Below are 12252 nucleotides of genomic sequence, written 5' to 3'. Positions count from 1 at the left end.
AAAAAGAGGGATACAGAGAGAGAAATAAGGGCATTCGCCAGCACGCCAACCCGTGAGCCATGGCACAGAAATAAAACAGGTAAAAATAAAATTCGGGAGTAGCAGGTGAAACTGTCACTGGCACCACGCTTGGGCGTGGGGGTTGTGCTGGGGGGAGGAAGAGGAAGCCAAAAACCAAAATGATCTTATTTTGTTTCTCACTTACTCAGAAAGGCAGATAAAGTAGGGAGTTCCCCCCCTTTTTTTTATTCTTCTTTATCCCTCGCGGTGTTTTTGTGGTCCACGTCGTACTGCCGTTACCTTTTTTTTTTCTATTATTAGTCTTCTTGGCTACGCCCGTAGCTCAGATCAGGTCAGCTCGGGGTGGTATTGGGCAAAGAAGATGCTGTGAGGAAAAAGCAAATGCGTTACAAACAAAAAAGGAAAAGAAAAAAAAACTCGGCCATTTCATTCGCCTGGATTTCTGTGCCACGATGTTATGAGAGACGTCGGACTTTGCTTGGATGCTGACCTCGTCTGTTTCATTCAGTGTCCCGCCCAATCTTTTTGTTGCAGCTTTGCAGCCACCGGGGTTCATGTCTTCTTTGGTCGCACGAGTGGCGAAATGACTCTTTGGCGCGTAGGGCACCACAACCGCGTAACAGCCCATTGCCTGGTTGGGTGATGTTGCCTTTCTTGGGGGATGTTTTACTGGAGTGTGCTGTTGGCAGTGTCGGGGGGCTGCAAACGATTCACGCTATGCCTTGTCAAGCGAGACGTCACGCATTGTACAGAAGGCTTGGGGGGGGGGGGGCAGAGACGAATCTTCTGGTTGTTTCTTATGTGCGGCGCGGCGGCGCGATCGCCGACGTGGGTGTTTCTATGATGTTGAAGGCGATAGGGAGTAGAGCCAGTGATGAGGGCCTCTTTTTTGGACTGTATTTTGTCAAGGGACTATGCGGTGTAAGCTGCCCGGCACAACGCAGGAAGCTTTGGGTACCTCCCTTCAACGGGTGCCGCTTCACGGAACTACCGAATGGACTCCAATGCGGCCTTGGGTGGCATCTAACCGGCTGCATCTTCCTCCCCTCATTCTTGGCGCGCCTCTCTCTCTGAGGGAGGTCGAGGGATTTTGTACGAGGGCAATGAAGGCACTCTCTCGATCCCACTCTGTTTTACTCCGACGGCCGCCAACAAAGTGTATGGCAATGAAGCCGCAACTCCAGTTTGGTCGGAATTCTTGTAGGAGTGGAGCTCAATGTCCTCTGCAGCTCGGGCTTCATTTGGGGCCAATCGTCGTCGAGCAGTCGTCATACATACAGGAGGCTCTGGAGGTGTCTCCAGAACCCATTATGTGCCTTTTACACGGAATTCCCCCATATATTTGCCACCTGTCCATCGGAGGCGACTAGGTGGTCTACGCAACATCTTCCAGGTACCTGCTTGGTGTGTGTGTGTGTGTTTTTTTTTCTTAATGGGTGTGGCTGCGACACTTCGACGGGTGGGTATTCTTTTCTTTGTTCTCGCCTTCTTTTGCTGGCGAGGGATCCTGCCTCTTTCCGTCGTCTCCCGTTCATTGGAAGAAAACTGCGCGGGACATTCGTATATCTTGTTAAACTTCCCCCCTCTCCCTCTCACTGTGCGCATAGGAAATGACACCGCTCACCCTGGAACAGGTGCTGGCACGCTCTATGCGACTGCCACGCAAGCATATGAAGCCGGCTGCCACTCGTATTGCGAACACCCCGGCACTGGGCACACCCATTGCGCCGGAAACGTCGTTGGGGCTTGGGGACAAAAGCGTCGCCAAGTTGTTTAGCCTCATCGAGAAGGAAGAAGAGACACTGACGGCTGGGCGGCCCTCGATTCATTCGTCGCATAACCTGATTCGAAATAGTCAGGACCTGCTGACATACCTTAACACTGCGCGGCGCATGCATGCATGGGAAGACGCCCTGCTTTCCTTTGCGGAGGCCACTAAAATGCTGCTGATCAAAAAAACGGAGGGGCACGATGGGGTTTCACTCACCCTAGGAGAGGGAGATGATGGGGGAGTAGAAGGTGGTGGGGGCGTCACAGCCAACGTTGCGCACTTAGCTGTGCTCCTCGACACCTGCGCGGGCGCAAAGCAATGGGGTTTGGTTGAGCAACTCGGGGAGATATTTCGGAAACAGTCACCCCAAACGCTGGTTGATGCGGTTTCGCTCTTGGCGAATACGAAAAAGGAACATGTGGGCGAAGGGCTCCACGGCTGGGAGCTCGCGCTTCATTTTCTGCAGACCCGGATACCACCGGAGGAACGGCCTGTTGAAGCATATAACGCGTGCGTGACGGCCTGCGAAGCGACGCTGGAGTGGGAGGGGGCATTAGCTATTGTGCGTTCTATGGGGCCCAACCCCCTGCAAAGCCTGGACGCTGCTGTTGCCGCAAACGAGAGTGATGCCGACGCAGCATCTGCAGGCTCGATACCGGAGGAGGCTCCCCCCTCTGCGCATACGGAGGCAGAGGAGGAGACTGCCCTCGCCACTTCTCACCCACCAACACCAGACGTGGTTACGTACGCAACCTTGATATCGGTCCTGGAGCAGAGCGGCAAGGATGCGTTGGCGAGCGAAGTACTTCAGCGGCTGCCTCCGGTAGAGAAGGAAGAAATCACTGCGACATATGCTGCCTTGATACATGTGTGGGCCGAGCAAAAATCTCACCATCGTCGCCGTCGGTTTTAAGGTTGTTCTACTTCTTTTTTTTTTTTGATTGGTTGCTTGGGTGTGATAACGTTCAGCCTCTGGCGTTTACTTCTCTTGCACGCATGCATTTTCCTTCCTCATTGGGCGCATGGTGGATGGTCCTCCACTGCGGGTGAGGCTTTCTCTATTAGTATCGTTGTTAGGAAGCGACGTCTTTGGACGACTTACGTGGGGATTGATTTTGTATGTCGGTGCAGGCGATGAACTGGATTCAGCGGAACCTTGGCATTGACGTCACCGGGGAGTGGGCACAGCAGGTATCGCTCAATGTTGGGGGCATCATATTTCTGACGCACCGCGCCACTTTTAGGTCGTTCACGGAGCACCCCGTATTTGGGCCGATAGTCAATGGCACTGGGAGGCTCACCGAGGAGGGCTCTTTTCTCATTGACCGTGACGGGACAACCTTTCGCCACGTTCTCAACTTTCTCCGCACCGGAGCTTTGTTGCTGCCTGAGTCCTTTGACGAGTGGGAGTTGCTACTTAGCGATGCACGCTACTTCCAGCTACCGGAGATGGAGGAGGCAATTCTGGGGCGGTTTGAGTACCAGCGGTCGGTTTTCTGCCGCACCCTGCCGCAGGCTGTCTTTGTGCATTGGTCGGTGGACAGCCAGTCCAAGAATGAGGTGGTGATTCTGCCACAGCTGCCCGCCTTGGTGGTCTCCGAGGATGGAGCGGAGGTCCACTACCAGGGGGAGCCGTTGCGGAGCCTCGACGAGTTGGTCACCACCTTGCTCTCAGCCTACGGCTATGTTGTTCAGCACTGGAAGGAGAAGGAGGGCAAGGTGTTTCTGAGCCTTGGCTCCTCGTGAGGCAACTTCACCTCACATCCTCTTTTTTTTTTGGTTGATTTGTTTTCCTTTGTTTTGTCGCTCCTGCCGCTACCCACACATCAATGATTGAAACTAGGGGCCTTCTTCGCTTTTTTTTGCTTTTTAGTCATTCTCTCTTTCATTCTTCTTTTTTTTTTCTTCGTTCCCCGTGTGTGTGTGTGGGTCTATTTGCTTGCCGCAGAAATACCTCAAATAGAATAAGCACGCGGATAAACGGCGCGTATATGCTTGATGTTGGCTGCTTTGCTCTGCAGATGTGTGAGATGTTGAGATAAGCTGCAGTGGTCGGCCGGCGTCGCCTGTCTTCGCGGCAGTTCCCCTGCTCCCCTCAGCAGGCATTGGGAAATTCACCTTCTTTTGTTTTTCTCTCTGGCCGTCTGGGCGAGAGGGGCGGGGGATGGCTCACGCACGCACACTTTCTCGCCCGTGGGTGGAAATGACATACCCGCCAAGCCTCACGTCCAGTTTGACATCCTTTTGCCTCTATCCAAACAACATTTTTTGTTTTTCTCTGACGTGCGCCGCTGCAACAAACAAGCGGAAAGTAGAACGCGCAAGGGTTGGGTGCCGGCAGACATGGTGCAGCGCACTCTGCTGGACTTTGTGCGTAAAAAGGGCCCAAACCCGCCGCGAGAGGTGATTGACGTGGAAGCGGCTTCAGTTGAGGCGGTAGCAGCCGCGCCACGGAAGCGGCGCATGGAACAGGCGCCAGAGCCGGCCGCGCCTTGCACCAAACTGAAGACGGAGCGCAACGACGGTGTCTGTTGCGGCAACGGCCTCGCCTCCCTTATTACAGACCTCGGCTGGCGTGAGTTTTTGCAACCCCTCACCTCTACCGGTAGTTTCCGTAGCATAGAGCAGTTCATAGAGGGGGAGAACGCAAATGGCAAGATCATTCTCCCTCCACGCGAGTTAATTTTTTCCGCCTTCAACAGCACACCCCTGGACAGGCTTAAGGTGGTACTGTTGGGGCAGGATCCTTACCACAACCTTAATCAAGCGCATGGGTTGTGCTTCTCGGTGCTTCCTGGTGTCCGTCCGCCCCCGAGCTTGGTGAACATGTACAAGGAGCTTACCACCGACATACCTGGATTCAAGCCGCCGCCGCACGGCTACCTGCAGTGCTGGGCAGAGCAAGGCGTGTTGATGCTCAACGCGACGCTTACTGTAGAGGCACACCAGGCGAACTCGCATGCAAAGTGTGGTTGGCAGTTCTTCACCGACGGCGTTATTCGTTTGCTCTCCGAAAAGCACAGCCGGCCGCTTGTGTTTCTCCTTTGGGGCGGTTTTGCACGGAAAAAAATTGCACTGATTGACCAGAAGCGGCATCTTGTTATTGAAAATGCCCATCCCTCCCCGCTTAGCGCGGCGAAATGGTGGGGTTCTCGGCCCTTTTCGAAGTGCAACGCGGCCCTGGCTCAGCTGGGGCATCCCCCCATCGACTGGAGCCTTCCCATGTTGGTGGATAGGCGTGCCTGATGGAAACTAGTCTCGGCAGACGAGCATTGCGGGGTATTCTGCTGCGTATTTATTGTTATGGTGTCTTGGTTGCCGTTGTTTTTGGTTGTGCCGGCCTTCTCTGAGGCATCGGGGATTGAATGGTTTTTTTTTTTTTCTGCTTCTTTGGTTTTCTCACAACCGCCATTTGCATGGCTCTGCGCCGCCAACCAACAAGTACAAGGGAGAAGAGGCAGCCGCCATCCGCTCCTTCCCCTTCGCCAGAGCCGCAGAGCGAAGGAGGCAAGGAAGCAGCAACAAAGGCACCGAGCACATCGGTAAGCGCGAAGGCAGGGGTCGGTGTGCTTGTCCCATGAAATCAACCGCCGGGGCCGCCGCGGGGCATCCCGCCGTGGAGGCGGAGCTGACGCAGAAGGAAATGGAGTTGGATGCTACCCTGTTGCCAAAAATGGAGGACGTCGACTTTGACACCTTTCAGCGCACAGTGCAGCTGCAGCAGGAGCGCGGCATGCCCCCTCCGCCGCGCCCCATCCTCAAGCGAATTCCGGAATCCACGGATGACTTTTTGCGAAACTTCTTTTTGCGCAACGGCATGTACCGCACCATGGAGGCGTTTGAGATTGAGTGGTACGAAAAGTACGGGTCAAAGCCGCTCTCCGACGCCCCTGTGTTCGCGGACAACTACCTTGAGACCGCGGCACTGCAGGATCGCATTGATGTCTTGGAGCATCAACTTCGTCAACACGCCGAGTTGACGGCCAAAACGACAAGACTGTTTCTACAGGCAAAGAAAGAGCGGGACTTTCATCGGGCCAACCACAACCGCGTGGTCCAGGAGAAGAACAGGATTGCGAAGCTTCTTCGTCAGGCACAGAGTCACGCAGAGGAAGTTAACCCAACGCTGAACGAGCTTCGTCAGAAGTGTGAGACTTTGCACAAAGCAAAATTATTGCTTTCTATAGAGAGGGACAAGCTGGATGCCAAGGTTTCCAGGCTTGAGAAACAGGTGGAACATATGGAAAGGCGGCTAAACTCAGATGAAGAAGGGGGTGCGGAAAGTCGTTCCAAATCAACAGAAGTCTCAGCCAAACGAAAGGAGCGACAGGCCGCCAAAGCCACAGATGCAAAGCCACAAGGAAGGAAAACTGTCACTCAAGCTGCTCGTGCGACCGACGGCGTGTCTGACGGATTTCGCTGGCCTGCGGATGAAAGACCAAGGCCTAAGCGTGCGGACAACACGTTTTCCGCTCTAACTGAGCCATTGACATGGGTTTGTCAATCTACCTTTAAAGCGCATTCCATGCCGGTGACAAAGGTTTCCATGCATCCCGAGAAGCCAGCTGTCGCCAGCTCCAGCGACGACGGTACCTGGCGGCTCTCTGCGTTACCGCAGGGTGAACTTGTGATGTCTGGTGACGGACACAAGAGTTGGATCTCAGCTGTAGCTATGCATCCCACGGGGACCATGGTGGCCACTGCCTCGGGCGACAAGACCGTAAAATTGTGGGACTTTGCCACGAACAGTTGTAAGGTGACACTTAAAGGTCACTGTGACAGTGTATGGTGTTTAGACTTTCAGGAAACTGGCCTTCTTTTAGCCAGTGGGGCGCTTGACCAAACGGCCCGCATTTGGGACGCCACAACAGGCAAATGCCGTCAAACACTACGGGGACACCTGGACACCGTGAATGCTGTGGTGTGGAAGCCATACACCAATACACTTTGCACAGGTAGTGGCGACAAGACCGTTTCCTTGTGGGATTGCCGTATGAATTGTTGTGCGCAGACGCTCTATGGGCATCGCAACGTCGTTCAGTCCGTGGCGGTAGTTGGCGCAACGGAGTCGCTGGCGTCCTGTGACGCGGACGGCGTTGTTGTGCTCTGGGACATACGTCGCATGGAGCAGCGACTCACGGTCGCCTGCGGACCTTACGCCGCAAACCACGTAGCTTCCGACAGCACCGGCACGTACCTTGTCGTCTCCAGCGACGACACCACCATGAAAATTGTTGATGTCCCGAGCGCTAGCGTGGGAGAGCTTGCCGGGCACGAAGACTGCGTTCAGTGTGCCCTGTTTGACCCGTCGACCAACAGCTTCATCGTCAGCGGCTGCAGCGACGGGACAATTGGCTACTGGTGTTGAACAGGGAATGACGGAGGGAGGGAGGGAGGGAGAGGGGGTCCTCGCACGCGGCCACAGACGAAGGGCTGGACCAAAGTGGAATTCCAAAGCGTCTGATGGAGCAAAAACAACAAAAACAAAGACAACAACGTCAACAAAGCCGTGTTTATTGCTTCTTTCCTTCTTAATTCCTCTCCTCTCTCTTCGCACTGCCGCCTCCATAACCAAAAGGAAGGAGGAAAGAAAAAAAGCAGAAATGTGCACTGGAAAACGAAAACGAAAACAAGAAACGCGGCAAGGAATAGAAGAAAGAGATACTCTAAGAGTTACTGAATGTAGAGCGAGACGCCCGCAGTGCTTTCGCACACTTTCCCTCACACTGCTCACGTGTGGTCGTCATGTACAGCAGGTATTCCGTTTGTCTTCTCTACTTTGCCCCTGCAGTGGCGGTCTGCGGGAGGCGGCGACGGCCACTGCAGGGGCGAAGGCTACAGTAACAACGGGAATACAAATTGAAAATAACGCAGCAGCAACAGCGTTGAAAAGGCAAGCAACAAAACAACAACAACGAGAGAAAAAAGCTTCTTAAATGTTATGTATGTAAATATGCATGTGTGCTTTCTTGTCTTTTCTACCTTCTTGTTTTTGACTCGAGTTGTATTGGCTACCCTGACCACACCCATTAGGAGCCCGGCTGGTTGTTGCTATTGTCGCCGACAGGAGGGATTAAGCTCAGACGCCATGACTGTCGTGCGGGTGTCGCTCACGCACTCATCGAGTGGAATGCGCGTCCCCGAGAAGCGATACGACCTTGCACAGACGATTGCGAGCGTTAAGGCCAATATTGCCACACACTTTGCCACACCTCCAGACCAAATGCAGTTGCAGCTTCTTGACGACCGCGGCGTCAAGGTGGAGTCAAACATGGCAGATGACAAGCAGCTAGGTTATTACCAATGCCGGGATGATTTCGTCATCCACGTAGTGGACCTTCGTCCGGCGCAGCAAATAGCAAACTTTGAGGATCTCACCCAGGTGGAGAAGTACGAGATATCAGAAGAGGCATACAGCAAACGGGAGGACAATGCCAGAGCTTTTCGCCAGCTCATGATGGCGCGACAACGTGAGGAGGCGGAAAAGGCTGGTGTTCCCGCTACAAAGGAACTGGACGCAGACAGCTACAAGAAAGCGGCGGAGGCAATCCACGTTGACGATCGTTGTCAGTGCCAACCTGGAGACCGCCTGGGAACGGTCCGCTTTGTTGGCCGTGTTGCAACGCTGAAGCCAGGCTATTGGGTTGGTGTCGAGTTTGATGAGCCTGTGGGGAAAGGTGACGGCAGCGCCAAGGGGATGCGCGTGTTTCAGTGCCAGCCGAACTATGGCGGGTTCTTACGCCCCGACCAGGTGACTGTGGGGGAATTTCCACCAGAGGAATTCTAGAGTGGGAGACCGTTTATGATTCGAATCATTATTAATAGTCCCAAAAAGGGACTACGGGTTTATTATTATATTCTTGATTATTTAGTTATTATTATTATTTTTTGGTCATTCCTGTTTGTGCTTTTCTCCCATTTAACATACACATGACCAATTTATTCCTTTTCTGGCTGTTGGTGGCGTTTTGCACTTTGCCCATTTACGTGCATCTGTGAGAGACTTCTGTTGTCCCATTGCAAACGATATCAATGGAGTCATGCCTGCGGCCTTCTGTTCTTTGCAACACCTCTCTTACCAACAAGTGTACAGGAGAACCAGAGAAGGAAAAACCATTACAGCCAAGGCAATAGCGAAAGGGGAGTACCGAGACGCAGTTGCTTTGCCGCTTCACACATACACGCACTCTCTCGCCCGGGTTGCGTCTATCACTCTCTCTATCTCTTAGTCGGTGTGTGTGGTGGGGGGTGGGTGGGTGGGTGTGGGGAGGGAGGTGGCAATTGTGGCATAGTGCAATTCGCTTGGCGGGGTGGGACGAAGCGGGTGTGACGCAATGCGGACACCAGGATCTTCGTCTTCGCCGGGAAACTGTCCCTTGGAGGACGACGGCGACGACTGCGGCGGCGGTAGTGACGCCTGTGTGAGGTTCACCGATACAGACGGCGTCGATACGAAGTTTCACTTGCCGGATGTCGGGCGGGGCGCGTCTGGGGAGGGCGCCGAAGCAGAGGTCCCAACTCCCACCACAGATCCTCTCTTTGCGCGGGTCCTTCATTTGGCCGCCGTAACCGCATCGAAGCGGAGCAGACCGACAGAAATTCAGGCAAGGATACCCTGCACGATGTCTCTTCTCAAACCTCTTACCTGCGTGGACCAAGGTCGCTCGTTGAGGACTATCTGTGGTAAGGGTGATTCACCACTTGATCCGGGCGAGTATGGATTGAGCGATTCATCTGCAATAGCTTCTTCTTTTTTCACTTCCTCAGCGTCACCCTCCACGGAGACGCTGGAAAGTGCCACACACGTTTCCACGACGCTTGTCCCGCCGATTGTACAGGTACCGAAAACGCCCAGCTATCTGCAGCTGCATCACTCTCCAGCAGTGGCGAACTGCCCTTGCAAAACATTTCGAGCGTCTTTTTCTGCAAATGAGGAAGAAAGATGTAACATTAGCGATGAGGCGTGTTTTCATGACACCAAGGAAATTGAACTGCTGTTACCTACTGGCACTGCCATTGTGGAAAAAACAGCTTCTACTTTCATTTCGGACGACCCCCTGTCAGCTTAACTGAGAGTATCGGGAGCTCGCGTGAGGGCTGCCCAGTTAACATTGAGTACTGTTGTTGCTACTACTTTTGTTATTGCTGCTAACTCCTCTTCTTGATTTGTTATTGAGCCTTTGCGGCTTGCTTACGTGAATGATTCTCCAGTGGTGATTTCAAGTTGTTGTCTTTATTTATTTTTAACCCGTTTACTTTTCCTTCCGAACCTCTCCTTGTTTTCCTCTCTGTTGTGTTGGTGTGCGTGTGTGTCTGTGTGTGTATGAGGAAGCGTCAAGTTTGGATGCTGGTCTCAACCGAGGAATTGGAAGGGACATGCGGCTGGCACGTTTATTTGCGCAAGGTGTATATTTATGTGCACGTATCGTTGTTACCCTGGAGTTGGTGACCTCCGCATGCTCTCTTGGTCCCTGGGGTACATTTTGCCCCCCTGATGGGAGTTCTTCCTCGAGTTGGGCCTTTTTTTTTTATTTGGCGTGCTCCAGGGAACACGGCAATGGAAGGGTGGTTTTTTTTTGGGGGGGGGGTGGCAGTTACACCCACACATGGACCCACGCAGAGCAACAGGTAAAAGTACAAAGAAGTTGGAGGAAAAAAAAAATAACACGGCGACTCGCATGTTTGGCGGCAGCATATTTTGTTGAGGATTGAGGTGAGAAGTGCCCGTGAAAGGGCGCAAACTTCAGATTTCGTTTTTTGTTCTTCTTTCTGTGTGTGTGATCAGTGTTTTTTTTTTTCCTCTGTTTCGCCCTCTCACTCGTGCTGTGTTCCTGTCACATGGCGAATTTGCTCCCCTTTACCAAAAGAAAAATGGGGGTTTCAGTGCTCGCGTGCGTGTGTTGTTTTTGTGCCTCTCCGCGAAGGTGTCGGTCTGCATGGCGCGGGCGTGCGCAGCCGCGTAGCAGGCGCCGCTGCGCACACCACGTTTTTCCCTGCAATTGCACCTTCCCATTCTCTTCACTTGCCTTGTGTATAATGAGTGGGGCGGGCGCAAGACTCGAGTAAGGAACTGACAAAAACCTGAAGGGCGTGAGTGGGAAGTCAGGGCGAAGGTAAAGGAATAGCTGCAGAAGCAGGAGAGGCAAATAACACCTACAAAAACGTAACGAATGTCGTCGCTTCAGGTGTTTGCTAAGGTGCTCGCTACGCTGAGGATCGTGGACTACCTTCTTTGTGTTATCCTTGGTCTCGCTGGCGGCGCCATTGGGAAGAAGGTTCGCCCACATTGTCGCCCTTTTTCATGGAACGACCCCACCCTCGCGTACCCTTTCGCCGGAGACGGAACATTTCCCTCCTGGTCGCTGGTCCCCATTGCCATCTTGCCAGTTGTCCTCTATGCCGCCGTGGAATTCGCCCGCGCGCTGCGGTGGCGCGCCGGCACGACACCGTCTCTAGACCACCCCCTTGGCGCCGAAGGAGGCGTCGTTACAGTGGACGTCATGAACAGCGGAGGGACCACCGTGCGGTGGTTGCGCGCAGGCGGCTTCAACGGTGACGATCTCTCTGCCACAGAAGGAGGAAGAGGCGGGCGCGATGTTGTTGCTGCTGCACGCTGGCCGCTATTTTGGGAAACGTTTAATCACTGGGTTCTCGCACAGGCTTTCGCCGTATGCTTGTGCATTTGCATTGTTGAAACCACCAAAGTATACTCTGGTCGTCTGCGTCCTGACTTTCTCGCGCGGTTGAAGCGCGAAGGCTACAGCGAACAATCCGAGGGCGTGGACTGGTGTGGGGCTGCACGTGAGGGGAGGGTGTCATTTCCCTCGGGTCACAGCGGCATCGCGTTTGCGTCCATTGTTACATTGGTGCTGTATTCTCTGGGACAACTGCAAGCATTTCGCCATGCGTCCCTGTGGCGCTCTTTGCTGGGTCTGCTGCTGCTCGTTTTCCCCTTTGCCGTCGCTCTTTCGCGGACACGTGACAACCGTCATCACTTTTCCGATATATTGGCCGGCAGCGTCATTGGAACCTGCTGTGCACTTCTCTCCGTGACCCTCCTTTTCCGTTTGTCAGAGCGGACGGGGGTTTTCCTACCACGCCGTCTGGAGTATGCCTCGAAACGGTAACTGCGGTTCTTTTTTTTTGGCGCTGAGCCAAAACACGCCCCTTGCATCCTCGCTTCTGGAGCTAGAAAGCATTGGCGGATGGGCGACATCCAAGGCGTCATGTGTGAAAGGCATTGTTTTTTGTTTTTTTTCTTGCTAGGAGCCTTTGGAAATAATTTGCTTCTAGATTTTTATTTGTAGAGGAGAGAGTTTTTTTTTTATTTCCCCTTGTAAAGCGCTCTATTTGTTGTTGTTTTTTATTTTGGCTTCTTGAGAGACCGCGTTGGAGGGCAGCGAGTGCAGTTCTGTGGTTCTGTTCCCCCGCCTTGCCGCCCTGCCAGCCCGGCTGAGGTG

At 53.5% G+C, this 12252-nt stretch overlaps 7 protein-coding genes across 7 annotated transcripts, besides 8 other annotated features; all 7 read left to right on the top strand.

Moving 5' to 3' along the window:
- Positions 1-392: 392 nt before the first annotated feature.
- Positions 393-437: a microsatellite.
- A 1194-nt stretch (positions 438-1631) lies between these two features.
- On the top strand, positions 1632-2705 carry Tco025E_03268 (uncharacterized protein; the record flags this gene model as incomplete). Its single annotated transcript, XM_029370188.1, has 1 exon — positions 1632-2705. The coding sequence occupies one exon, from the start codon at positions 1632-1634 to the stop codon at positions 2703-2705; it is 1074 nt and encodes a 357-aa protein (XP_029229835.1).
- Positions 2706-2911: 206 nt separating this feature from the next.
- Positions 2912-3538, top strand: Tco025E_03267 (uncharacterized protein; the record flags this gene model as incomplete). The annotated part of the gene is made up of 1 exon (XM_029370187.1): positions 2912-3538. One exon carries the CDS (start codon positions 2912-2914, stop codon positions 3536-3538), a length of 627 nt encoding a protein of 208 aa, XP_029229834.1.
- Positions 3539-3561: 23 nt separating this feature from the next.
- Positions 3562-3596: a sequence feature (A-rich).
- A 44-nt stretch (positions 3597-3640) lies between these two features.
- Positions 3641-3699: a sequence feature (GA-rich).
- Positions 3700-4135: 436 nt separating this feature from the next.
- On the top strand, positions 4136-5038 carry Tco025E_03266 (uracil-DNA glycosylase; the record flags this gene model as incomplete). Its single annotated transcript, XM_029370186.1, has 1 exon — positions 4136-5038. The coding sequence occupies one exon, from the start codon at positions 4136-4138 to the stop codon at positions 5036-5038; it is 903 nt and encodes a 300-aa protein (XP_029229833.1).
- Positions 5039-5369: 331 nt separating this feature from the next.
- Positions 5370-7160, top strand: Tco025E_03265 (pf20-like protein; the record flags this gene model as incomplete). The annotated part of the gene is made up of 1 exon (XM_029370185.1): positions 5370-7160. One exon carries the CDS (start codon positions 5370-5372, stop codon positions 7158-7160), a length of 1791 nt encoding a protein of 596 aa, XP_029229832.1.
- A 2-nt stretch (positions 7161-7162) lies between these two features.
- Positions 7163-7198: a microsatellite.
- Positions 7199-7261: 63 nt separating this feature from the next.
- Positions 7262-7297: a microsatellite.
- A 583-nt stretch (positions 7298-7880) lies between these two features.
- Tco025E_03264 (tubulin-specific chaperone) lies at positions 7881-8579 on the top strand (the record flags this gene model as incomplete). Its single annotated transcript, XM_029370184.1, has 1 exon — positions 7881-8579. The coding sequence occupies one exon, from the start codon at positions 7881-7883 to the stop codon at positions 8577-8579; it is 699 nt and encodes a 232-aa protein (XP_029229831.1).
- Positions 8580-8638: 59 nt separating this feature from the next.
- Positions 8639-8681: a microsatellite.
- A 339-nt stretch (positions 8682-9020) lies between these two features.
- Positions 9021-9070: a microsatellite.
- A 56-nt stretch (positions 9071-9126) lies between these two features.
- On the top strand, positions 9127-9861 carry Tco025E_03263 (uncharacterized protein; the record flags this gene model as incomplete). The annotated part of the gene is made up of 1 exon (XM_029370183.1): positions 9127-9861. One exon carries the CDS (start codon positions 9127-9129, stop codon positions 9859-9861), a length of 735 nt encoding a protein of 244 aa, XP_029229830.1.
- A 220-nt stretch (positions 9862-10081) lies between these two features.
- Positions 10082-10118: a microsatellite.
- Positions 10119-10962: 844 nt separating this feature from the next.
- Positions 10963-11919, top strand: Tco025E_03262 (putative phosphatidic acid phosphatase; the record flags this gene model as incomplete). Its single annotated transcript, XM_029370182.1, has 1 exon — positions 10963-11919. The coding sequence occupies one exon, from the start codon at positions 10963-10965 to the stop codon at positions 11917-11919; it is 957 nt and encodes a 318-aa protein (XP_029229829.1).
- Positions 11920-12252: the final 333 nt, after the last annotated feature.

The sequence above is a fragment of the Trypanosoma conorhini genome, assembly GCF_003719485.1.
Source record: "Trypanosoma conorhini strain 025E chromosome Unknown Tco_14.4_contig_00144, whole genome shotgun sequence".
NCBI classification, from domain to species: Eukaryota; Euglenozoa; class Kinetoplastea; order Trypanosomatida; family Trypanosomatidae; genus Trypanosoma; species Trypanosoma conorhini.
The sequence above is the reverse complement of the archived record's forward strand: the minus strand, read 5'-3'. Positions and strand labels throughout refer to the sequence as shown.